The sequence below is a fragment of the Accipiter gentilis genome, chromosome 14, assembly GCF_929443795.1.
Source record: "Accipiter gentilis chromosome 14, bAccGen1.1, whole genome shotgun sequence".
Taxonomy (NCBI): Eukaryota; Metazoa; Chordata; class Aves; order Accipitriformes; family Accipitridae; genus Astur; species Astur gentilis.
This window is the reverse complement of record NC_064893.1, coordinates 30043606-30068151: the sequence shown is the minus strand read 5'-3', so window position 1 is coordinate 30068151 and position 24546 is coordinate 30043606. Positions and strand designations below refer to the sequence as shown.

The following is a 24546-nucleotide window of genomic DNA, read 5'->3' as shown; positions in this document are numbered from 1 at the left end:
GGCCAGGACCTGGACTCTGTGTGATTGTACTTGTGATAACGCCAGGCCTTGTCAAGGGGCATGAGGATTATTCAGGACAAGAAGCTACATCATCTTGTCCCTTCTCAAAACCAGCTTTGCTTTTTATTTATTTATCTTTAACTATCTCTGGCTGTGGAAACTTCAGATCCAGAAGAACAAATTCTGTAATAAAGTGGAGGGGTCTTCTGGTAACCTACTCCAGGCCTTGCAGTACTTCTTATCTTGCCAGGCCAATGTTTTTCTTTCCTTTCACTTTTTCATATTTTGCTGTTGTTGAGCCTCCTGATCTAACTGACTTACTCTGTAGGAGATGAAAGGATTAGAGGGTAACGTGTGCTGGGCATAGGGAATATGTCTTATTAATGTGTCTTCCGTTGCTTTTTTTCCCCCTCCTTGCAGTTGCAGTCCTGTTGCTAAATGTCATGTCAGGCTCTAGAATGGGGAAGAGGTCTAAGATGATCTTTCTCCTCCCTTCCCTTGGTTCATATCAAATCTGTTTTCCCTATTTTGTCTTACCGCAGTGTTGAAAGTAGGGGTGTTATAATTAATGTTGAATCTGCCAGTCTTTGGTGGGAAATCAGGGGCTTCAAGATAAAGTCTTCAAAGTCACCTTCGGTTTGTACTCTGTCCCGTTTTCTGGGCTCTAGGCAGGCAGCCTGGGAGATGGAGAAGACTTGGCGATGAGGGAGAACATTCTGTCTTCGCTGGACTTCTCTTCTTGCCCATTCTCTCTGTTTAACCTTGTTGTTGTTTTGCAGGAGCAGGAGGAGTGCAAGGGGGCGTTATTAATCATAACACCAGGTCCCAGACTTCAGCTCTGGATGGAGCCACCACAACGAGCACCAGCACCACCACTGCAGCAGCAGGAGGATCTGAAGTCACTGCTGCTCCAGGGACCCTCAGTCAGGGCAAATCGGTGGTTATCAGCACCATGGCAACTGCCTTGTCCACCAGGAATGGCAAGATTGGGACCACAACAGTGCAAACTTTGAATGGGAGTAACGTGGTGATGAACTCTCACCATACAGGAAGTGCTGCTTTCTCTGGGACTCCTGTGACGGCTAACCCTGCTTCTGCACCTGCTGTGGCCCCTCTCGTTAACAACGGACCTGGATCTGTGGGGAAAGGAAATACTGTTAATGCTGTTTTGCCGTCAGCTTCCAACACTGTCATCCAGACTTCTTTCCTTAATACTGCTGTGTCCTCTGCATCTTCCTCCTCGCCCACAGTTATCTCCTCGCAGCCACCACCAAGCATCGGAACTGGGGCGTCCACGGTAACGCTTGTGAGGCCACCGATACACACAGCAGGACCCACGGTAGCTGCAGCTGGTGCAGCCACTCAAAACGGGAGCAATACTGTGATCAATTCAACTATCAGTGTGGGGAGTTTTCCTGCTGTTGCTACAGCCACTGTGGGATCTGGAGTTTCCCTGCAGACGTCGCTTGTGAACAGCCAGTCTGGTTCCGCTGTGCCAGCAGCTCCTGCCACACAGGTCATCAAATCCGAGTCTCCTAAAACTATAGTCCAGGCAGTATCCCAACAGCAGACGCTGGCCACTGGTGGCCAGCCCAGTACTACAGGGGGTAACATGATTATTGGGCAAACTATGCAAGCTGGGCTCTCCAATGTTGCTCCCAATCCTGGTGGGATACCTCCTGCAGCTCCTGGCACCCCCACAGGAATGGCTAAAGGCACTGCCAATACGGTGGCACAAAGTCTGCCAAGGACTCCAACAGCAACTACGAGTGGAATCAGAGCAACTTTGACTCCTACAGTTTTAGCACCTCGTTTGCCTCAGCCACCTCAGAATCCAACTAACATTCAGAATTTTCAGTTACCACCAGGTAAGTAAAAGGATTGAGGGGTTGTGTTTTGGAAGTGTATTTCTTGCAGGGAGGAAGGGATCCAAATAAGATTTCTTGCTGTTTAATTGTGAATTGTGCAAAAGGCATTACATTTAACAATGAGAATCATTTGGTTTTGAGTAGTAGCATAGTAGTACTCCACTACTTGGGATATGATTTCAGGTGACCAAAAAAGTCTTTTCAGCAGTAACCATTTGAAAATAATTCTGCCTGGTATCTTTGTTACAATGTGAGTGTAGAGGAAGCTGCAAACTGCCAAAGCATGACAATGGAATATTATCAAATGAAATGTTGCTATTTCATTTTCACGTAAGGCATTTTGACTTTTAAGGCGGTTTGTCAGTAGTTCGTATAACCTTCGTGTGCTGTTCTGTTCCTTCTCTGTCCCTGCGTGCCCCCCAGTACCACAAAGCACTCATGAATAGAGAAGCAGCAGATGCAACACAAGACAACTACCTTCTTTTGCTTTAAATACCTTCGAAGTCTGACTTAAAAACTCACAGATTTGAAGCTTACGATCATCTTTTTAGTCACTGGAGTTCTGATACAAAAGGCAGTCTTCCTATGTCCTTACCTCACCCTGTTGTGTCTAGGGTTGCAGCTTTTGTAGTAGCTAGTCTCATGCTTAGTGCTGAGCATCTCTGGACAAGGAATCTAGTCCTGAACTCAGTGGGTGAGTAAAAAGCAAGATGAGAAGCATTTCTTTCCTGAGAATTGTTCTGTCCCTCCTTAAATATCCTAGATTTGGAGATTTAAGGTTATATATTTGCTATTATTTTGAACCAGACTTGTACTTGTATCCAGCTTCATTTTTAACTGAAAATACTTGTGTGAACCTACACATAGTTTCCTGTCTTTTTAATAATATGTAGCGATAGCTGTATTCTTAACTGTTCACTGCTTTTGGGGCAGCGTGTAAAGAACAACTAATTAAATTTTGCTACTAGTACTGGATGAGATCAGTAGTGGTTGTGTATCATCTATTTCAATTGGTCTTAGTAAAAATACATCTGTTGAAGCTCCTAACCGACCTTAAAGCAATGCACCTGTCCCATTAAGGTAGATCAGAAACTGTACTGTGTTACTACACACCATCTTTTTGTGTTATATACTATCTATGGTATATGATGCTGTGTAGTTTGATGAAGCCTGTCAAACATTCTGTGTATCTGAGTTCTAACTGGCGTAATTATTCCTCTTTTTTTTTTTTTTTTTTTTTTGTATAGGAGATTATTCCCTATATGAGTAATTTGAATGACACATGTTGCTAATTTAAAAAATAGCAGTAAAACTCAGCCCTTGAAATCCCAGTGCTTAATTTGAAGCTTGTAAATTGATAGGCTGGAAAAGCCTTATTTATTTATTTATTGACACAGTGTATCAAAGGATTTTTCAGGTTTACAGTCTATTGCCATGCATACCTACATTTTCACTAATACTGCATTATAAACCTGATTATGGGAAAAATACTACTGTTGAGTCCAGTGGGACCCTTTTTCCAGGTAGCTGATGTTTTCAAACTGCCATAGCATACTGAAATGTGTTACTCTCAGAAGCAGTGTTGCCAGTCCTTAAGCATAATTGGACCATAAATTGCTCCTTTGGAGGTCTCAATAGATCAAAGTAAAACAATATAGGTTCTAAACACTTGAGGTTTTTTTATTAAGCACTTTTCTTGTCTGTCCTACACTTTAAAAAAATATTTATAACTTCAAAAGAATAGCATGACTCTTAAAATAAGCAAATATACATGACTGAATACATAGAAATTGGAAATTGGGTTCTTGCATGGTAAGACAGACTTAATATTGGAAAGGATTTTTTTGTTTTTAGTGGAACAGATTATTTTTTTTTTAAATTGCTTTGGTTTACATTTTTATACTTTGTGAAAGTAGCCAACTTTGAAAATGTTTTGCATAAAGCATTTCTTACAGAACACTTAAGAACTGATGGATGTTGAGCTTTTACAAATGCCTCACAGGTGCAAGGGCTACATGCAACTGTTTTAATCTTTAGTAGAGTGCATATACGTTCATAGTGAAAGGAGAATAGATGACTGTGCTTTTGAAATTGTATTTCAAATTACAGCATCATAGGCCAGATTTTTAAAGGCACTTTTCGTAGTATGAAGCTGCAACTGCAATGCTTGGGCATCTACCGTATGCATCAAATTTGTATTCACAAGTTCATGTTTTTGAAAGTTAGTAGTGTGTGCTAATAAGAGTTTGTAAGACTTGGTGCTAGAAATAGCTTGAGATCATACACTGCACATGTCACTTTTTACACCAAGATTTACAAACACTTAGGACGAAAATTCTTACGGAAGGTTTGACGAGTAAGCAGCACATGTTTTATAGTTATTTTCTCACTGTGAGTTACCGTTTCTAGCTCTCCAAAATACAGTTACAGTTTCACATGTAGGGAAAGCAGAATATAAAATGTCAGTAAGTGTTATTAACCTGGGACTTGAAAATTAGAAACCTTGAAAGGTTTCAAATGTTCTCTTAAAAAGAGCATGTGGAAAATAAGCTCAATCAACGCTCTTTAAAATATATTACTTTTAGAATAATGCTTTGTATTCCATCAAGGCAATTGTGCAACAAACATCGACTGACCAAATTAGAGATGTTTGAAGAGCTAATGGGCCATAGTTGTTGTGACCTTACTTGATTCTGGTATATTGTTTCTCAAACAAACCGGACTGTTCGGAGGATCTGTGCATTAATAATGGTTTTCCTCTACTGACATCTTTGAGGAAGAGGACTATGGCGCTTAGTCTTTTCTTCAGGAGCCCGTGTTTGGAAATTTGTGGTCCGGTTGGAGAGATCAGGGTGATGAAGTTCCAAAAATAACCTTATTTATAGCTTCTTAGCAAAGACATGAAAATATTGTCAGATGATTTTCTGGGGGGCAGGAACACGGGTTTCTCTTTATACAATGCTGCTTTAAAGATACAACATCTTTTGAAACTGTGACTGAAAATACATTGTATGAAGTTCTTTGTTTCCGAGTACTTCAAGCAATAATGTGAAATGTGTTGTGTACAATAATATGGTAAGAGGTAGGAAAATTGGCAAGTTTAAAGCCTTAAGTCAGTGTTCTGCTGTTACAGATGCTCAGAAAAGTCTGCAGAAAAGTGTAACTGAGATTATGCCCTAAGATTAATCTTTTGCAATGTAAGAGTTTGTAAAGTGTTTAGAGGTCATCGCTGACACATGGTAGAATCATCTTGTAAAATGACAACACTTGTGTACTTTAAAACTATTTTTCAAAATACTATCTTTTCCAGCAATGCTATAATTCAATTTCAAAACCAATATCTATGAGCTCATGCTTACTTTAGCAGTATTGTCAACTGGGGGTTCCAAGATTTGGTTTCTGTTCTTGCAGATGCTTTATGTTGTTACACTCTTCTGCTGTATTTTTATGTACATGCATCTCATAATAAGCTTTTAAGGTGCCTGCTTAAAGAAGAGAGAAGATTGGAGAGAGTGCTGTAGGTATACAATAAGAACAATATAGAGCTGGTAGGTCCAGACCGTTTTCTCCACTAGCTTAGGTGAAACTGAAATCTAGAAACCTTCACTTCCCCCTGTTCCCCTCTTTTCTTTTACCTGCCAAGTGAATGTTAGTACTTATGAAAATTTGCTAGCTTGATCCTAAAGACTAACTTTCTTTGTTCCTGAATAAACAAGATTCTGTGACACTCAGTCCTGTGTGAAGATAGCAAATAGGATAGCTTGTCTTAATAGTTTATGTAATTTTTTTGCTTCTGTGACCATGACCAGTATTCTCATTACCAGTAATGCAGTTGTGCAGCTGTAGTACAACTGCTATCATAGATTTGTTTTCTTTGTATCTAATAATAAAACTTCTTTATTACTTTCACAAAACTCATTTGGATCTGCCAGTAGCTGATGATAGGGGATGAGAGTAAACTTCTTCATTGCTTTTTTTCTGGAGGGCATCTCGTGTGCCATTTCTGTGGTGACTACAGGATGGGCAGTTTCCTGACTGAAACTGATGGGGCTCCTTTAAAAATTGAATGATCCACAGTTCTGAACAGTACTAATGCAAATGACCTCTACAGTTGGTTTAAACTCACTGTTGGTGCTTTCTAGAAGTAAAGGGTACCTGGAAGAACATTGGTGCTACACATTTGGAGACCCTAGATGATGGACTACATCTATTTGCACATTCAAGATTTTCTGCATGGCCTTAGAGGCTGGAAACTTCACTTGGTGTTAAATAGAAGCTTAAGTTTTGTAGAAACCAATGATTTTTAGCTTGTGTTAGCTATCCGAGAAGGATTCTAACTTAGGCCTTGATTATAGTGGCTTTAGGATGGGAAAACTGCCTGAACACATACTTAATTTAAAGCATGGGTTCAGGACCTTTTGACTTGAGCTGTCATACTCTTTGGAGCTGGAGTCACTGAGAAATAACTTCCACAGGAATAGTTCGGTTTCCTTCAGTAAGGAGTTGGGTGCTAGGCTGTCAGGCAAAAGAGAGGGGATAGAAAAAGGAGAAAGGCAGCAAGCTGAGAAGAATCAGAGAATCTTTTAATTGTAAAACAATTTGTGTTACTTTTTCATACAGAAAGTGGCATTCTTTGGATTACTTTGTACTTGAAACATGTACCCCCGAAGTGCCTAAAGTAACTGGGAATATAAATAGGAAATCCACAGACTTTCGTAATATAAGTAATATAGAAAGGAAGAGAAGAAATACTATGAAGTAGTGGAATGTAGTTGTTTCTATTTCTCACTGACTAGCAAGCGAGTTCAAACATATCCTGATTATAGTTTCCCTGTATGTTGCATGTGCTGCCAATATTATGCCTGTTAACTGTGTTGGCATGGCTCTGTTTTGTTAAAAATAATGTCTGTAATGCACAACGATAATAGGAGCTTCTTAGAGTACTTATAGTACGTTTTACTTTCAAAGCATTTTACAAAACTTAATCCTTGAAACATGCCTGTGTGGTTGGTAAATAAAGTAGTATGCACTCTGCTTTAGAGCTGGGGGAAAGAGCAAGTTAGAAAAGTTCTGACTTGCCGAAGGCCATGAGGGAATCGATATTTTGCCAAGATTAGAGCCTGGGAGTCCTATACTTGGCGCATTAAAGTGGTATCTTGCTTCCTGAGAGATAACTGTGGATCTCTTCTGCAGAACTCTTATGGATGAGGGGTGGATTTTATGTTCAAATCATGCATCAGCAAAAGGAACATTTTGCTTTATTTGAAATCTGCTACATCAGATCTGCCATATGTCACCAGACTGAAAGTTGTGTTTGTTCTTATTGCGACTTTCATAGCTGAGGAATCCTGCATGCTTAGCTTTGTACCCCAAAGACCTTAAGACTCAGAGAGCTGTGCAATAGGATTTTTTTGTTGTTGTTTTTATTAAAATGAGTGTCATGAGATGTTTTGCACATCTGATAAGGGTGTCTCTTTTAAGTGATGGGATCTAATGAGAATATAATTGTGATTTCATTGACCTACAAAAGCTATTAACTTTGACTACATATTCTTTGGTTCTTTTTTGGAAAACACTATTGTTCCCAGCAGCCTTTGGAAGAGCATGTATGGATTTGTTTCACATGCCTGTCTAACCTTCAGATTGTGGTCTTTCTGGGTTTTTTGGGTATCACTAGGCTTATGATCAAGGTTGTTGGTCAATGACCAGAAGTGAGTGATTGATTTCTTTTGAGCTGTTTTACATTCTGCTACTCTAGAAGTTACATGGTGTTTCTATGTTCAGTGAGCTGAATGAGTTTTCCATCTCTGGAAATCTATGTGGGTTACTTGTAAAATGCGGCGTCTTGGTTTGAGGACCACAAATTTGGATGCTGCCCAGGACTTGAATCACTTACTGACACAGGATGCTGCAGCAAAGTTAGCAATCTGAGATGAAACTGTAACAATTTTGAGTACTGATAAGAGACAAATTGGTAGGTATCACAAACTCTCTTCAAATGAAATGTTTTGGTGTATGAAAACCTCTTACTATTGTTTGTCTTCTCTGTTTTGTAAATAGAATCCTAAAAAACCGTATGAAGTAGTTCAGGAGCGCAGTTGAAAATACTGATATTAGCCTAACTGGCTTTTAGCAAAGAGAAGATATCGGCTTGTGGAAAGCTTGCTTTCTGTTCTCGTAAAAACTGTGGGATCAAATACTAAGAATCTGCTTAGTAGGAACTGGACATACAAGTCACTTAACAACATAATATGTTAAACATTTTTTTGTTATTATATGCAGTTTTTGTCATAAATACTCAAAATCAACATTTTTGCCTGAAAGTATCTACTCTTGTCAGGATTGTTGTCTGTGTTGAAACTTTATGAATGTTTATAACTCCATTTATCTGTCTGAATCTGCTCCTTGAATTTGATGCCATTGCTTGATGTTAAAAAGAAGGCTTTTGCCACTTGGAAGACAGTATTAGCAAGTTTAACCTTTTTATGTTAGGCATATTAGCTCTCATGAAAGAAGATTTGAAGAGGTAGTGGCATGAAAAAAAGAATTTTGAAAATAGTATTTGTCCCAACTGAAGACAATGATAGAAAGGAATTTTTAATTGTACTTAGTAGACAGTTATTTCAGTTGTATTATGAACTGTAAAGCTGTGTGTGAAGGAAGGCCAAACTTGAGAGAAGAGTATGTAGTGCTCACAAGTTAAAAGGGCTTTTTCTGGGCACGGCCACAGGGATGTTCCTGTGTACAAATAGTTGTGTGATCTGTGACCGTTGCCGAAGTTTCCATGGTGCACTTCTGGGACCAAAGCCTCAGTACGTCTCTATCCCTTTGACAGGTTGCACACAGTTGTTTTATAGAGACAGTGGCTGCAGGGATATTCAGGCTTTGTTCTTGTGTTGTTGCAAGTTGTTAATGCGTTAACTTGAATTTGTTTTTAAACTAATTAAGGTCTTGCCTAAATGCAAGGAATTGTAGTGTATTTATACTGATACATGTTTCTTGAAAGTTGTAAAACCTTTCTTGTCTGGATATAGTTTTTGCTGTATCAGCTGTCTTGCGTACTGCTTCCTCATGTGAGCAGGAAAATAACTTATACAATAAGCACCTCTTACAATGCTATGGTTGTGTCCACACTGGAGATTGTACCACTAAATTGTTGTGGCAAAATGGTGCCATTTCCAGCTCAAATGTTGAGAGAAGCATAAAAACTGTATGCAGACCAGGCTGTAATTAAACAGGTGTAAAGACTGTGTGATCACTCATATTTCATATTAGATGAGGCTTTTTTTGGTTGAGATGATGAACACATGAATAGAGCAAAATTTTTTTTTTTTTAACCTTTTAGGACAGTTTTTAATCTGGAAGATTTTACTCTGATTCTGTTCTGTGGTAATTTCCTTCCAGAAATGCTGGTTGTCTTCTGGAGGTACAGGTGTCTCAAGGAACTGAAAGCCAAGTTTTTACCACAGAGCCTCCTGTCTTGGAGTAATTTTCTTCAGGTGTCTTTAGCATAATATTTAATATAAACTGAAATAATTGTCCTTGAGGCCTTAGTTATGCCTTTAACTAAGGGTTTTTTAAATATAGAGTACTTTTTGGTGAGAACAAAACCTTGATTATCATCACTATATAATGGTGTAGATTATCAATAATCAAGAAAGAAGTGACAATCATAAGGAATTGATACAACTGCATTTCTGCAGTGAAATCTGTATAGGCAGAGTTCAGCACCTCAGTAGAGCTGTCTTAAGGCATTGTACAAATGTAGATAATCTTTGGCTCTGTAACTGTTGTCAGGCTAGAAATAACATTTTAAAAAATGAGTTTCTGTACTAGTATTACCAGTGATCAGAAGGTTATACTTTGAGCATAAAAGGCTGATTCTCAGCAAAGTGCATAAATAGGTTATAAATCCTTTTACCCAGGGACAGTCCTTTTACTGTGTATTTGTACAGGATTTAGTGCAAGATTCGACTCAGTTGCCAAGGTCTTTTTGTGGGATTTGGAAAAGTATATTGATAAAAATTAACTTCTTGTCAGTGTAGAACTCTGTTTATAAATTTGAACTGTAAATTATGAACACCATGTATCTTTTAATTTTGATGCTTTTTTCCTTAAAATGCATTACTAAAATATTTTTTTCAGTGATGTGTGGTAACCAGTGCCTAGACAACTAGTAACATAAAACTTGCATCAGTATGTTTTATTATTTTACATGGCCAGCATGACTATTGTAAGGTTTGTATTGAATCAAGTAAGTCTCTCTAGTAAAAATGGTCTAATATATCATTATAACTTGATTAATATACGCTTCCAAGAGTAGCTGAACTGTTAAAGACCATAACAGTACTTTTGTACAGAATAAAGCACATACTGGATAGACTCTGTACAGACAACCAGTATAGATTCAGTTGAAAAATGTGTGCTCTAGATACCGGAGTATAAACAAAAACTAAGCAGTGAGGTGTGGTGCCATACTCCAGTCTTTCTTAAATGGTTTGAGGGGGCAGCAAGGCTGTAGTAAGCTGTCTTCACACCTTCCTTCGGTTTATTAACCAAATATTTCTGTAAGGGAGGGTTAGATTTAATGCTTCTCTCAGAATGTAGTAACATCAGGTGCATTCAGTGTAAGTGGTGGTGTGGCAAGTGGGACCAGTTGTACTCACATGAGTCAGAAGTACCAACTCCAAGGAGCAGCACTGAGGAATTGCAGCACCTGTGGCAAAAGAGTCAATGTAGGTGACCAGAAAAGTGTTTGCTGAGGGATCAGTGGAGGAGGTCGGAAGAAGAGATCTGGAGCAGGAAGGCTGAGAGTGGCTAAACTGTGCAGAATTTTATAGAAAAGCATGAGGAGCTCATAGTTTTTAATAAACATACGTGCCGTTCATGTTTGCAGTAGTGTTAAGGGTGGATTGGAAGAAGAGACAAGTGTTGGTGCCATGAACTTCAACTTCTTATTTCCTTTCATTCTTCCTTTTTTCCAGTGTATCATTTGGTTTTCTTTTCTTCCTCCCTCTCCTCCATGGGGGAGGGGGAGAGAAGGCACTAATTATTTATAAGTGTTAGTCATACCCAGTCATTAAGCTTAGTCATTACTCAGGACTGTGCATTTGATGGTTAGTAAAAATCAAAACGAGACTTGATTTTGCTTAAAAGCTTTGTGAATTCAAGCTTACAGGTGTGAAAATACTTTTATTTCTGTGTTCAGACTAACTGAAAAAGCAGTGCTATTTAATAAATGTTGCTATCAGCCAAATGACATGTAATATCATGTCCACGTTGATAGTTTGTGTTTGAACTCACAGGTATAGTGTTTGGCATATTCTCAAAGCAGAATAACTTCTGTATTGGCAATGAGAGAGTCATAAAATCGCAGGCTGTTTCTGCAGAGGAGGATTTGAAGGGAACGTTTCCATTGAGGCTGCCCTGGGTAGCTGTTAGTCAGTGGAATTGTCTAACGTCGGGTCTCCGCAGCTCCAGGTGAAAAGGTGGCATCAGCAAAGGGTGTTGTCACTGCTGAAATTACAAAGGCTGTATGCCTAGAGTAGGGCATTCACAGTGGGGAGAAGTTAAAGAAATGTGTTTTTTTTATGGGGTTTCATGTACTTAGTTGTTTTAGGGTGTTGCTTTTTCAAGGAAGATAATGTGGATTTAATGCATTGCTCTTCATTAAGTATTTGTGTGCAGACTGTGGTAAATGCAAAGTAGCTTGCCCATTCCCATTTCATCAGCACTAATGTTGATATGCCTTGGTATAGACAAACTGTTTGCCAGAAATGAAGACTAGTTGATTTTAAAAATCTGTTTAGAATAAGAGATCGGAAGAATTAGTAACATTTTATTTTGTGTCTTTCTTTCTCAAACTGCATTGTTGTTTGATTAAGTATATTGAAATTAGTGGCAGAGCTAAATCTGAATCACTTTGAGATCAATAATTAAAGTAATTTGTTTAGCTCCTGATAGTGTTTTTCTTAGTTCTTTTTGCATCAGACTAAGGACAGATTTGGGTGATGATTGGGTTGCAGTTTGACAGAGCACTCTAGTGTTTTGGCTTTGTATGCTTGACTAAAAAGGAACGTTAACACACTTTCAGAGAATATAGCTTTCCAGAAAAGTCAAAATAGTTCAAATCACATTGTTGTTGAAGTGTTTGTCAATTGTTGCTGTATAAAATGACATATTTCCCAGAACACTTCTTGCACAACTTTTCAAATGAGCAGGTAAGATTTTTTTCCATATGGGATCACTGTAAATACAGTGGCTTTTTGGCACTCCAGCATGACATTATTTCATTAACTATATTCTTAAGACTTGTGAATCAGTAGTTTACAAATGCTTCTCTGCTTCACTTTTTAGATAGTACAGTTGAGCTCTGTAGTTTGAAACTGAATTCTTGCATAGTAAGAGTAAGCAAAAGCTTTTACTATGAAGTTGAGTTTCTTTTGTCTTTTGACTCTTTAGTAAGAAAAAAACCCCCAATTTTTCATAATGTGAACTTGTGTACTTGGTCTGTACAAAATACATTTCCTCTGCACTGCAGTCAGGATTCTTGATGATTTTTGAGAATGTACCTTTCATCTATGTTGGCGATAATTGTAAATCAGCTGTTCAAGAATTAGTATTTCACAGACCATAACGGTTAGTTATGATCTGGGATCTGTGTGTGCAGATTAGGCATGTGGGGAGAGTGATGATATGCAAATGGAGTGCTTTAGTAGCTAATGCTGTAGCAGAACTTAGAGACATCTTATCTGGGTAAAATTTGACTTTATTCCAGAGTGACAGGATTTGAGAAGTGAAAGGAGTGATGTGCTTTTGATGTAGCTCTGTAGAAAGTTCTTCTCCAAAACTCTGTGCCATGCCAGTCTTCACTATGGTGTAATGTTTAGTACCTGTCAGGAGACACTGCAAGAGTTTTGTGTTAGAGATGCTCTGAAGCAACACCTGACAGCCACGTTTTTTCATGCCAAGTTGTAGCTCACCTTAAGCACAACAGGTGCTGAACGTTTAACAGGCACCTTTAAGATGTGTTCAGCATAGTGTATACCGTGTGCTCTCAATACAGTTGTGTGCAAAACTTCAGCATTCGTTGCTTTAGGGTACCCATTACTCAGAAACGAGATGTGAGGGAATCTGGTACAGTATCTCATGTTGCTCCAGTGTGCTGGACAGCTCTATTACCGCCTGGCAGTTTTATGGCCTGTAGACCTGCAACTCAGCAGGGAACCTTTCTACTACTAACTCATGTTTGTATAGGCTGACTTCATCCATGCCAGTGCAGTGCAAGCATTTCTGGAGCAGGTGAAGCCACAGGTAGTCATGGGTTCATTTTCAGCAAGCTGGTTTTGTACCTGTACTTTGTAGACTTCTCCATAAGCACTATGGTTATCCTTGTGGAGCTAAGATGCCTTTATAGAAGTCACAAACCAACCACATTGTTCATGAAACTCAAGAGCCTGGATTGCTGACGGTGTCAAAGACTTTGGCAAGAAAGTTCAAGTAAAAGTTTTTTTCTGGATTTGTTGTGCAGTGCAGATCACCTGAGGTTCTAAGCACCTAAACTAAGTGCATCTAATGTGGTCGTGCACATCTCTCATCAGGTACAAAGTAGTGTGTCTTCAATAATATCTAATCCACGGCTATGTTGCCATTTAAAGTTCTGTGCTATTCATCTTGATTTGTAATCACTGTTTCTCATGACTTGGTATAGAGATTGTCCTTCATGACCTGCTACATGTCTGCTGGTTTATTACAGATGCTGCTCTTTGACATATGTAAATAATTCTAAATCTGCTAAAAGTTGTCTTGTGTTAGGGAAGATTCCCTTAATTACCCAGATTTTCATGGAGTTGCAGTGGACTAGTAGACTTCAATAGGTTCTCCCCTCTTTTCCTGGCCCTTCATTCCTATAGAGTGATAACTTTTCCAGGTGGGTCAGTTATCATAAGAGGAGGAATGGTGGATTGTTGGACAACGTTGATGTCAGTACCAGGTTATCATTTCCTTTTCTGCAGTAAGGGACCCTATCGTATATCACTTCTGCTGAAAGTTCTTCCTGTAGTTTGTATAGGCAGCTATCCTGTTCTCCAGCTGTCTGTCCAGTATTATTATAGCTTTTTTGTATTGGGAAAGTCTTAGAAACTTTGTCTTTTACAAAGGTTTTGTCATTCCAGGGTCTCCGTATAGCCCGGTCCAATCATCTACAGATCATTGACTCATCCCCTTTGCTTTATATGGTTTTTGTGGTGGGTATGATATCAACTTGCATAACCCTACACACACTTGCTTTCCTTTTTGTTGCAACAGAATCTCTTCTGACAATACAGAAGGGATACTATTATAAAGCTTTCTTCTGCTAATATGGCACAGCCTGCTTATGATTACTGTCAGATTTTTTTTGCCATGTCAAATGTTTGCAGCATCTTGCCACAAATGAGTATGTGCTTGAGAGCTTAAGGCACAAACTACTTTGATGCTAAGATAACCTCTTAGTGAACTTCCCTTGCAAATCTAGTTAGGATTTGAAGATTTGTCAGATGTCAGTGGACTTTATGATCAATAACCCTCATTTCTAGGGATGTTTGTAAGGACTTTGATTTCCTCCACCAGAAGCATCAATCCTCTAGTTATTCTTTTAGGCTTGGACATTCTTTCTGAACATCAGCGTGTGTGTATTGAAGGTGATTCTTTGCTGCCTAACAGTTCTCCCTGACCCTAACTGTTTTTTCTATGGAAATAAAATTCAGTTACTTTTTTACTTTAAGGAGAGAATTTTCTCAGGAGATTGGAAAAGGGTATTCTCATTGCAATTTCAAGATCACGCATACGTTAATTCTTCTGTCATAAACGTATTGAAAGTCTAGATTTCTTAGTAATGGTTCTGAATTGATCTGAATTAGACAATGAACTACATTGTGGCTGATGAGCAGAATCGGTAAGCTTGAACCTTCTGTTCTGTTCAGTATCCACATCAGAAAGAGAGATGTTGTCACTTGTGATCTGATAGGATACTTTCTAGGTTTTATATTTCACTGATACACAAGAGTTTCATTCTTGCATGCTGGTATGCCCAGTGACGAGCATGATACTCCTGTTAGGTGCTCGCTAACTGTAGATGAAGTCTTTCAGTATGTCACCTGGTGTATAAATCTGAGTCCCTGAGAAATGGATCATTTATTCTGAGAGAGGGTGACACCTAGATATGTTGCTGTTGGAGTGGCTACCTGCTAGGTATGGTTGTCAGAGGTGACAATTTGCTGGACTGTGTATTTCCTCAGAACAGTAATCTGAAGATGCCTGTTGTATCTGCAGAAAATTTTAACTCTGTCATTGAGAAGTCCAGCTCCTATAAATATTACTAAACTAGGTTTACCAGAAAAAACTGGTAACAAAACAGGAAACTGTTTTTGTTTGGGTTTTTTGGATGTAGAAGTTCTCTGGCAAGAAAGCTCTATGTATCAGGAGTTACACAAATAATCAGTGGTCTGCAAAGGCTACAAAATATTTTCTTATTCTTCTTCCTTTATTATTCTGATAATTATTTTTCTGTAGTCTTTGCGAAGGCAAGCCATGTTTCAAAGAAAGAAGGTAGAGGAAGATGTTAGAAAAAAAAGCCTGGTTTGTGTTTTTCTGACTTGTCATATGTCTGGAGCTCTTCACTTTTTATTCCAGTGCAAGATTTTACAAATTTTATTATTTAAAAAAACCTCAACCAACAAACAAATAAACAAAAAAAACCCAAAGTAGAACACTTAGTATATGGAAATGCCATTAGCAAATGGAAATACAAATAGCAAGAGGCAAAGACGACACAGTGTTGAATCATGCAGCTGCTTTGTATAATAATGAACTTTTCCATCCAAATGCTCTTGAAAACAGGAGAGATCTGGAAAGGTCTCCACAACAAGAATACATGAGATGACCATTGTGCTAGTCAGGAGCACAAGTCTTTTTGGTGTAAGGAGCAATCCAACTCAATTTTGTTAATCCTTCATTTGGAGCCGTGATTAATTGTTTAATTCAAACTAAAATATGAGCCTCTTTCAGGATTCTCTTAAGCCTCTAGCTTCTAACAAAAATGGTAATTAATTTTAGTTTTAATTAGTTTTTTAATGAGAGACTTGGAAAGAATGCTTGAATGTTTGCATTTTTAATAGTGAATGTGATTTTAGAGTACATGTGATCAGACTTTCTAGGAAAAAGAAGGCAGAGATATTTAAAATGGTCAAGTTTTATTGACACCTTTTCTGAATTGAAGATTTCCAATGATCTTTATTAGCTGCTTGGTCTCAAATAGCAATTCATCCGTTTGTGGGACAAAAACCTGGATGGTAGACTTGAAATGGAAAGATATTTTTCATCCTTACTTTAAATATGTTGCTGAATTTAATTAGAGAAGTGAGATACCTTGGTACAATTCTAGCTGTCTTCTAGTACCTGGTAGTCATTTCTGATCTGGTTCATACAGCATTGGCACCCTTATGCATTAGAGTTTGTGGTTATGATATTTATCTGTATTTAAATACTTAAAATATAAGTTTTGGAATGTAAGAGAAAGAAATGTTTGGGGGTTTTGGGTTGGGTTGTTTGGTTTTGTTTTTTTTTTCAGGTGAGAGATGGTTAATGTATCTGTGGAGAGAGGGGCTGTTACAGTCCTACATTGACTTTGTTTAGAAGCAGGAAATAAATGGTACTTTCTTTTTAATTCTTAATCAAGTTAGCTCCAATGAGCTTTCTGAAATTCACTGAAAATCCACTTAATGCCAGCTTGGGTATAGTTTTGGGTTAGTGAGTTTCTTTTTTAGCTAATTGGGTTGGAAAAGAGTCTGTATTTGGGCTGGGGGGAGAGAAACTGAGAGAGCAGCTCCATCTCCCTTATTAAAGAACTCTTAGCAAGTCTGGAGAGGTGTTACGTGTTCAGTCAAAAATTACTTGCCTGCACACTGTATTACTAGTGAATTTCTGCATGGAAATTTCAATAGCAAAGTTCATTACTATCTGAATTTTTACACCTTCTCTGAAATCACCCATATACTAACAAGGTATAATTTCAAGCAGGTAAAATGTCTTATATCGTCATACCATGATTAAAGTTTATGCAAGACTAGTCTGATGTTTGTAATGTTTGATTGTCTTTATGTTTTTATGTAGCCCATTAAGTATGCACAGCAATTTATCTATTAATGGTAGACCCTAACTTAAAGACATGTTAGAAGCTGTATAAATTGAAAATAACTGTGTATCAAATATGAGTGCAATGTAAAAGAACTATTTAAATAGGGACAGATACGAATGTAGCTTTGTATGAATTACTTTTTTATTATGACTTAAATACTTAAGGGAAGGTTCAGACTTCCATAGTTAGAAATCTAGCAGGATAGTGCTTAGAGTCAGGGTTTGAATTCCAAATGATTGTTTCGTCTGTCTGCTGCCAAAAATTGAACTTTCTTGATATGTTTTCTAAAGCTCACATTAATACGCTTTTCAACTGTCTATTTCAGTAGTTGTGCTATGTTAATGTGTAGGCATGTTCTAATTTTGCATGTAGCTCAGGGAGACTATTTAATTGTTCAGACATTGTGCTTGCTCTTCAGGGGTAGTCAACCTTCATTTTGTGGTTATTCCCCTTCTTTTCTCTCTTCTCTCATTCATGTTTTGGGGAGCAAACCAATGAGTTGATGATACTGGTGTCCTGAGGGGTGGCTGTGCTGTTGCAGGACACTGATGCGTAGCATAGACCTGTTCTTGAGCCTGATGTGTGTATTGAGCTGGAGGCTGGAACAGGTAGCTTAGAGCTGTGTGCTGGTACCTGATGCTATAAAGGTTCTCATATGCAGGTGAGCTGCTTTGGGTTGGCACTTTCAAATAACCTTAGTCACTTTTGCACTGAGAGAGAAGTTTAAAAAACACTACACCCCGCCCCCGGCCCCATCCCAAACCTCAAACTACTCAAACTACAGTTAGTATCTCTTATGTTGCTTCTGGAAGGAAAAAATATGTAACTCTTTAAAGAATTTGGATGGTACGCTAGCCCTAGAATATCCTAGGGAACCCCCAAAATGGTGAATTTTAAGAAAAAAGTTTCTTATGTGATGCCAGTGTAATTCAGTGACATTTAAGGGCTTCTGAAAGCACAGCATGTATAGTTGCATTGGGCCTTTTCAGTTGCTAGAAACTAAATGGTAATCAACAAGCCGTAATATTTGACATTGACTTGAAAATAGCTCCTCTAATCAGACTTCCACTGTACTGATGTTTTCAGTTATAATAATATTGAAGATTTCCAGTGATTCAGTGTTTAGCTTCTTCAGCTAATTATTATGAGAGATGACAAAAATGGGCAACATGAGTTCATTTCCCAAGATTTTATGTTTGCACATTGGAAGAGGGTGCCAAGTTCTGTTTGTGCAGGAATTAGCTTGATGTAGTAGCAGGTCACTCTCTAGTTTTTAAAATATTGAATTTCTCTGTTTTTTTGTTCGTAGCCCCCTCCCTGTAGCATGAGGCTAATGGTGAGAAAGTAGTAGTGATGGTTCTAATGAGCAGCTGACAGGATCAAACTCTGTATTCACTATTGAGGTTTTTAAATTTCTTGTAAGCTGTGGTGGTGGTGTATGGCTTTGTTGTTTTAATGAAAATGCTTCTCCCTACATAAGTTACAGGAGAAAAGACCTTACTTTTTGGGATGGCTTGGAAAATGTTTTTTTGGACTTGACAGCTAAACTAAGAGTATTTATTTCTATAGTCTGCAAGATTATAAATAAGTTGTTGACATCAACCCCCCCCCCCCCCCCCTTCCCTACAGAAAAGCAGTTTGAGAATATTTGTTTCTAGGTGTAACTCTTGTCCATAGCACATTGCGGTCCCACCTTAACACTTCTAAATAAGTCGCAGTGGAAAGTCACCTTTTTGATGTAAACTAGTTTAATGTCTGTGTGACTCTGCTTCATTAAAAGAGAGTTAATGTAGAGAATGCAAGGATAAAATTAGGGGCAAATCAACTAATATAATCTGTTTTTTCTTTTGAACTAATTTTTGTAGAAATCAGTATATGGATTTTTTGCAGTTTAACACTAATTTTCAAACAGTCCAAGAAAACTGTTTAAGGCGTTGTCTATAAACATTTCAGCACTTCATCTGAATAGAAAAGCAAACAAAAGCTTGATTCTTTTGAAGTAGTCATGCTCTGAGATGGCATAGACCAGATCTCCAGATATTGTTGGGGAACATGTATAGACTTTTTATTCCTAGAACAACACTTAAGAAGAACTTTCTGATTTCAGTAGTGCCTCTTGATTTTCATGGTGAAGTTTCCTCCTGTAGTTTGTTGCTCAGAAAGGCTAACTAATTTTGAGTGCCCAGTATGTTTCCTTAGGTGGCTTTTTCAGAGCTGATGAGGTCCTGAGGCTCTCCTAGACTGACTGAGGCATGCTGAATGAATGAGCTCTTGGAAAAGAGTTCATGTTGTCCAGATCCTGTTTGTGCCTTCAAGAAAGACAATCATCTGAAAATCTGCCTGTTAAAATCTGGTTCCCTATAGCTACCCTGTGGGGTTAAGTCTATTGATCTGAGTGACTGAGCAGGGAATGACTGCCTCATTTCCCTCTCCATTTTATTTTTCTTTTGGGGTGTAACATGGCACAATGCAGTCTGTTGCGGATGCACATGAGAAAGATTATGATTTTATAGCCACTTTCATTACTAAATTTGTTATGGGAAATTAATTTAGAACTTAGACAATTGTGTTCCTGTTGATGGTGAAGCCTATGTTTGATTCCCCCCCCCCCCTTAAAGAAAAACTAACAGGAATCTTGTCTAATGGCAAGATGTTATTTTATTTGCAATGTGTCGTAAAACAAATTTCTTAGTAAAGAGCAGGTAGGATTTTTACATGATTGCTAATTTTAACCTCTAGTCACATGAATTTTTTTGGTTAGGGCGAATACGACTCATTGTTCTGATGCACTCCATACCAAGCATTTTGGTAGAGAAAGAGTATTTCTGTAATTAAGCTATTCTATACAAAAGATGATAATGTAGCTGGGTATTTTGCTTTATTCTAAACCACTTTTGTTAGCTCTGTAGTCCTTCAACAGTACGTTAATTCTGTATGTATACAACTTGGATAAAAAAACGTGAAAAAATATGTTCTTTCATATTTGAAAAGGGTGTATGTTTCTTGACTAATTTCTTTTTTAACAGGCATGGTCCTTGTGCGTAGTGAGAATGGGCAGTTGCTGATGATCCCTCAACAAGCCTTGGCACAGATGCAAGCACAGGCACATGCCCAGTCTCAGCCTCAAAATACTATGACTCCTCGTCCTGCTACACCTACCAGTGCTCCTCCAGTGCAGATATCAACAGTGCAGGTTAGTTCAGTAATTTGTAGTGTTAAAAACTGTAAGATTTTTTCCCTGTGAAGAATACAGCAGGAAGTAAGGTATGATGTTAGTGATTTGAAGAAATCATTGATCAAACTGGTGCTATACAGGCTTTTCCAAATGGCGTAGGCATTGCGTTTTGTTCCTAATTCTGTTACAGTTTGGCTGTTACTCATCAAAAATATTTTTACCTAGCTGAATGGCATTAAGTTTAAAACTGATATAAAGAAGACCATTCAAGACCATATATGGTTAACATGAGAACTCTTTTCCCCAAATAATCATTATTCTTTATAAAACTAAAAGAAAAAAGTGGATATGTATACTGAGATCATCACAGTTGCATTAAGTTAAGACTAAAAATCCTTCTCACAGTTTTATAGTGGTCCAGATGCATTCCTTTGTATCTGTAATAATGGCAACTATCCAGAGACAAAATACTGGATAATGTAGATACTATTTAAATGTAGGAACTAATGTGTTTGTGTTTTTTTTCCTCTTCCCCAGGCTCCAGGAACGCCTATTATTGCACGACAGGTGACACCAACTACTATTATCAAGCAAGTGTCTCAGGCTCAAACAACAGTACAACCCACAACAACGCTACAGCGTCCTCCTGTTGTGCAAGTGAGTTTGTAGAGAAGAAATGTATACATGAGATATATCAGTTGTTAAGATTAGCTGAAAACCTGCTTGAGGCTGTCAGAAATACAAGAAATGTGATTGCTAAGTGCCTGGAAGAAATATCTTCTGGATTATCCTTTCTAAAATATTTGCAGATCTCAATTTACTCTATATTTTGGATGTATATGTATAAATTTTAATATGTATATTATTATTACTTCATATTATACCTATATGCATGTATATTTAAACATACCCTGTTATTAATTTGTATAATCTCAGAACTGACTAAAATAAAATACCTTTATGCTTTCTGCCTCAAGAAAGTGACACCAGTTCCCTTCAGATTTGGAACTGTGATGTTATTCCTGTGATGGATCTGTAGTCCTCTGAATTCTGCAGCAAAATTTACAATTACAAAAAAGACTGCCCTGGTAGTCTTCTCTTCCACAAGCCTTCTTTCTCCCTCTTTCACGAGGCTCTGCTTTGGTCTATATACTTAGGGAGATTCTGATAACTCAAGGATAAATAGTGGTGTCTTAGTATGTGGGCTCTCTTCTAATAGCCTGGCCTGTATTAATGATAGGCTTTCTTGTAGATTTTTTTTTTTTTGAGGGGTGATGGTGTGAGTTTAAAACACAGTGCAGAAGTGTGAAATTCTCCACATGGCTTCCAGGCAACAGTGATACAATATGATTGCTGTCGCCTAATCTGTTTCATTGTGCTTTCTTCATCCTTTGAGTAGACAGGATTAGAGAGTTTTAATTTAAAACATGCAGGTTTTGCTATGCATCCAGTTAACCTTTTTCCCCTCAGAGAGCTTTTGCCTATGCCAGTGATCTTTCCAGATCTAAGAATTAATTTACCTAACTGAGTCTCCTTAATTTGCACTGCTGTTATACTGGACAAGAAAAATCATTCCATCTGCATATTTTTTGCTGTAATGAGCATACCATGGACTTCATTTATCCTAATTTCAAAAAAATGAGACAAATTGAATCCTTGTCTCCTTTTCTGTCTCCCAAAATACCAATGAAAGTTAGCTTTGGCAGCACTGGAGTCTCTTTTCTTGTGCATCTTTATATAAAGTACAAGTTTACAAATGATTTGTTAAAATTCTGAGAGCTAGCTTTAGCTTGGTAAGAATTACTGTCTCTCTGATTGGGTTGTTGTTAGTAATTAGATTGTGTTGGAAGTCCGCGAAAGAACTTTTCACATACACAGTTCATGTTTACAATGTTGATTCTTTAAAGGTGGTATTCCTACTTTAAATTACCAACTTGTCTACAAAACTAGAGAAATGTTTTATCCCATTGTTTATCAAAAAGACCTAGATAAGACCTGAGCTTTTGTGTCTGTTGTGCCTTTTTAGAAATTCCTCCCTCTGAAAGTGGCATTTAAGGGAACAGGCTAAAAAAAGCTATTGCATTCACAGAAATTTAGTACTTATTTTAATTGTGTTTTGAAACCACAGTGTATGAGGCTATGTTTATGGTATTATTTTGCCATTTTATTCGGTAACCCAAAAGCGTGTGATTCTTAATCAACTTTTAGGATTTCAGTTTTGAATGTGTAGTGTTTTGTGCCATCTGGTGGCTCTTTCTTTCCACTGCAACAGATGGCAGATGAGTAACTTTTTATAGTAGCTGTGAAAGGTGTTCTACTGTCCTGTGGCTCAGTTTCTGTTTGATGGTTCAGAAAAACAGGTTTGGTACATTCCAAGTAAAATAATCTTATGTTTGTATTCTCTGCAGCCTCAGATTGTTCTGGGTGGTACTGCACAAACAACTACATTGGGGACGGCAACAGCTGTACAAACTGGAACTCCTCAGAGAACAGTGCAAGGAACAACGGCAACCTCCACTGCTGCCACAGTAAGATACTGAGTGCATTTAGAACCTTTTTTTTGTTCATTCACATATACATGTGTGCATGTACATACATACATGCTCACAAACACGTATCGGAGTGGAGAGTAGTAAAGATGCAGTTCTGTGAATTATAGGTAAACTTTTAACAGAACCATATAATTTTTAAAGCGTGAACACAGTTCACTTGAATTTTGACAGCTGTCGACATATTAATTTTGATTTCTGTAACAGTTTTAAAGCACTCCTTTTTTTTTAAAAGCATACTAGCTGTATCTTATAGAAAAGTGAATTGTTCAGCACTGCAGAGTAGGATCAGTATGAGAAGGGATAAAAAGCTGTCACTGACTCATTCAAGATGCATGTTTCCAAGACTGCAAAACAGGGAGAATCTGTGCCCTATGCTATGTACTGGGAAGGAGGAGCTTTGCTATTTGTTGTCCTGCTAAAATGCATATTTTCCCATAGCAATGTGCCATTCTTAAAATACTTGGTGTTTTCTAACTTTATTAAGAATTGTAATTTATTAAATTTTGATAACAAAAATGTGCAATACATATGTATATATGAAGCAAAATAATAATTTCAGTCTGATTGTGTCTTAAAAAGTGAGGGACTTGAATCTATAAATAATGTTATGTAGCGATGAACTAGAGAAGGACTATATTTTTCAGAGTATACTCTCAGATCATGTATTAAAAAGAGTTTATCTTCCCTTTTCTGTTTCCTTTCTACCCTTCCTCCTGCTGTAACAGGAAACTATGGAAAATGTGAAGAAATGCAAAAACTTTCTGTCCACATTAATAAAACTGGCATCATCTGGAAAACAGTCTTCAGAGACTGCAGCTAATGTGAAAGAATTGGTACAGAACCTGCTGGTAAGAAAAGTTCTTTAAAAGCTGTAAGAAACAGTATCTGGGCAAATTTAGACTCAAAACTGAGGGTTTGGGGGGGGGTTGAGAGGAAGGAGATTATAAAATCTGAGATAAATCAAATTGAAACTTTGCTTGTTATGAATTAAAATACATGCATACATTTTCCTTTAAACTTGTAAATGAGACATTTCATGCATATTCATGCATGAGAACGTGAGTTAAATTAAAGTGAGAGTAATGTAAATAGTGACTCTTCAAATTCTACATTTTTTATTGATAAAACAGTGAATAAAAATATGAATTATGTACTGAGGGAAGACACTACAGCTAGTGCAATAGCTGAATGTAGGAAGTCACAATTTTTTGCAAAAAGAAGTAAGTAATATTATCTGAAGCTAATGTAAAAGCTTGACATACTTAGTATTTATAGAATGAGTACTAGTATTGCTTAGCCTAGTTGTTAGCAACCTTTAAGTTAAGGTAGAGCTGTGTATTCCAGCTGTTATCACGTGATACCCAGTGGTTGTCACAAGACCAAAATTCAAAGTGTATCTTCCCATGAGGGATAAACATTTAGTTTTGTGAGAGACATCTGCCTTTTGAGCATATGGTGGGCACAACTTTTAGTTATTTGAAATGGAGGAACTATAGTACCTTTGGAAAAGAGAACACCAGAGATGGGGCTGCCTGGCTGTTCTGAGCAGTTGATAGTTGACTGAGTGCAGGTCACATGAAGTATTCCTGTAGGTTCCACCTGGCCCTTTAATCTATAGATAGGACATTCCTGTAATGGTGAGAACAACTGAAGATGTTTCTTAAAATTGACTGAAAGACAGGATGAAGAAAATGGAAGATGGCACTGTAGGTCTTAGTAGTTGAAATTTGTAGTAAAATTAGATACTACCATAAAGCTATTGACAACTAAACAGTG

General features: G+C 37.7%; 1 protein-coding gene across 2 annotated transcripts in view; it reads left to right on the top strand.

The window, feature by feature from the left end:
• The window catches only part of TAF4 (TATA-box binding protein associated factor 4), a 40509-nt gene that overhangs the window by 1524 nt on the left and 14439 nt on the right, over positions 1-24546 (top strand). For both annotated transcript variants that reach the window (XM_049816833.1, XM_049816834.1), the window contains exons 2-6: positions 780-1868; positions 20070-20236; positions 20756-20875; positions 22627-22746; positions 23496-23618. In XM_049816833.1, the coding sequence (XP_049672790.1) occupies positions 780-1868; positions 20070-20236; positions 20756-20875; positions 22627-22746; positions 23496-23618 (1619 nt within the window). The remainder of the gene's footprint in view (positions 1-779; positions 1869-20069; positions 20237-20755; positions 20876-22626; positions 22747-23495; positions 23619-24546) is intronic.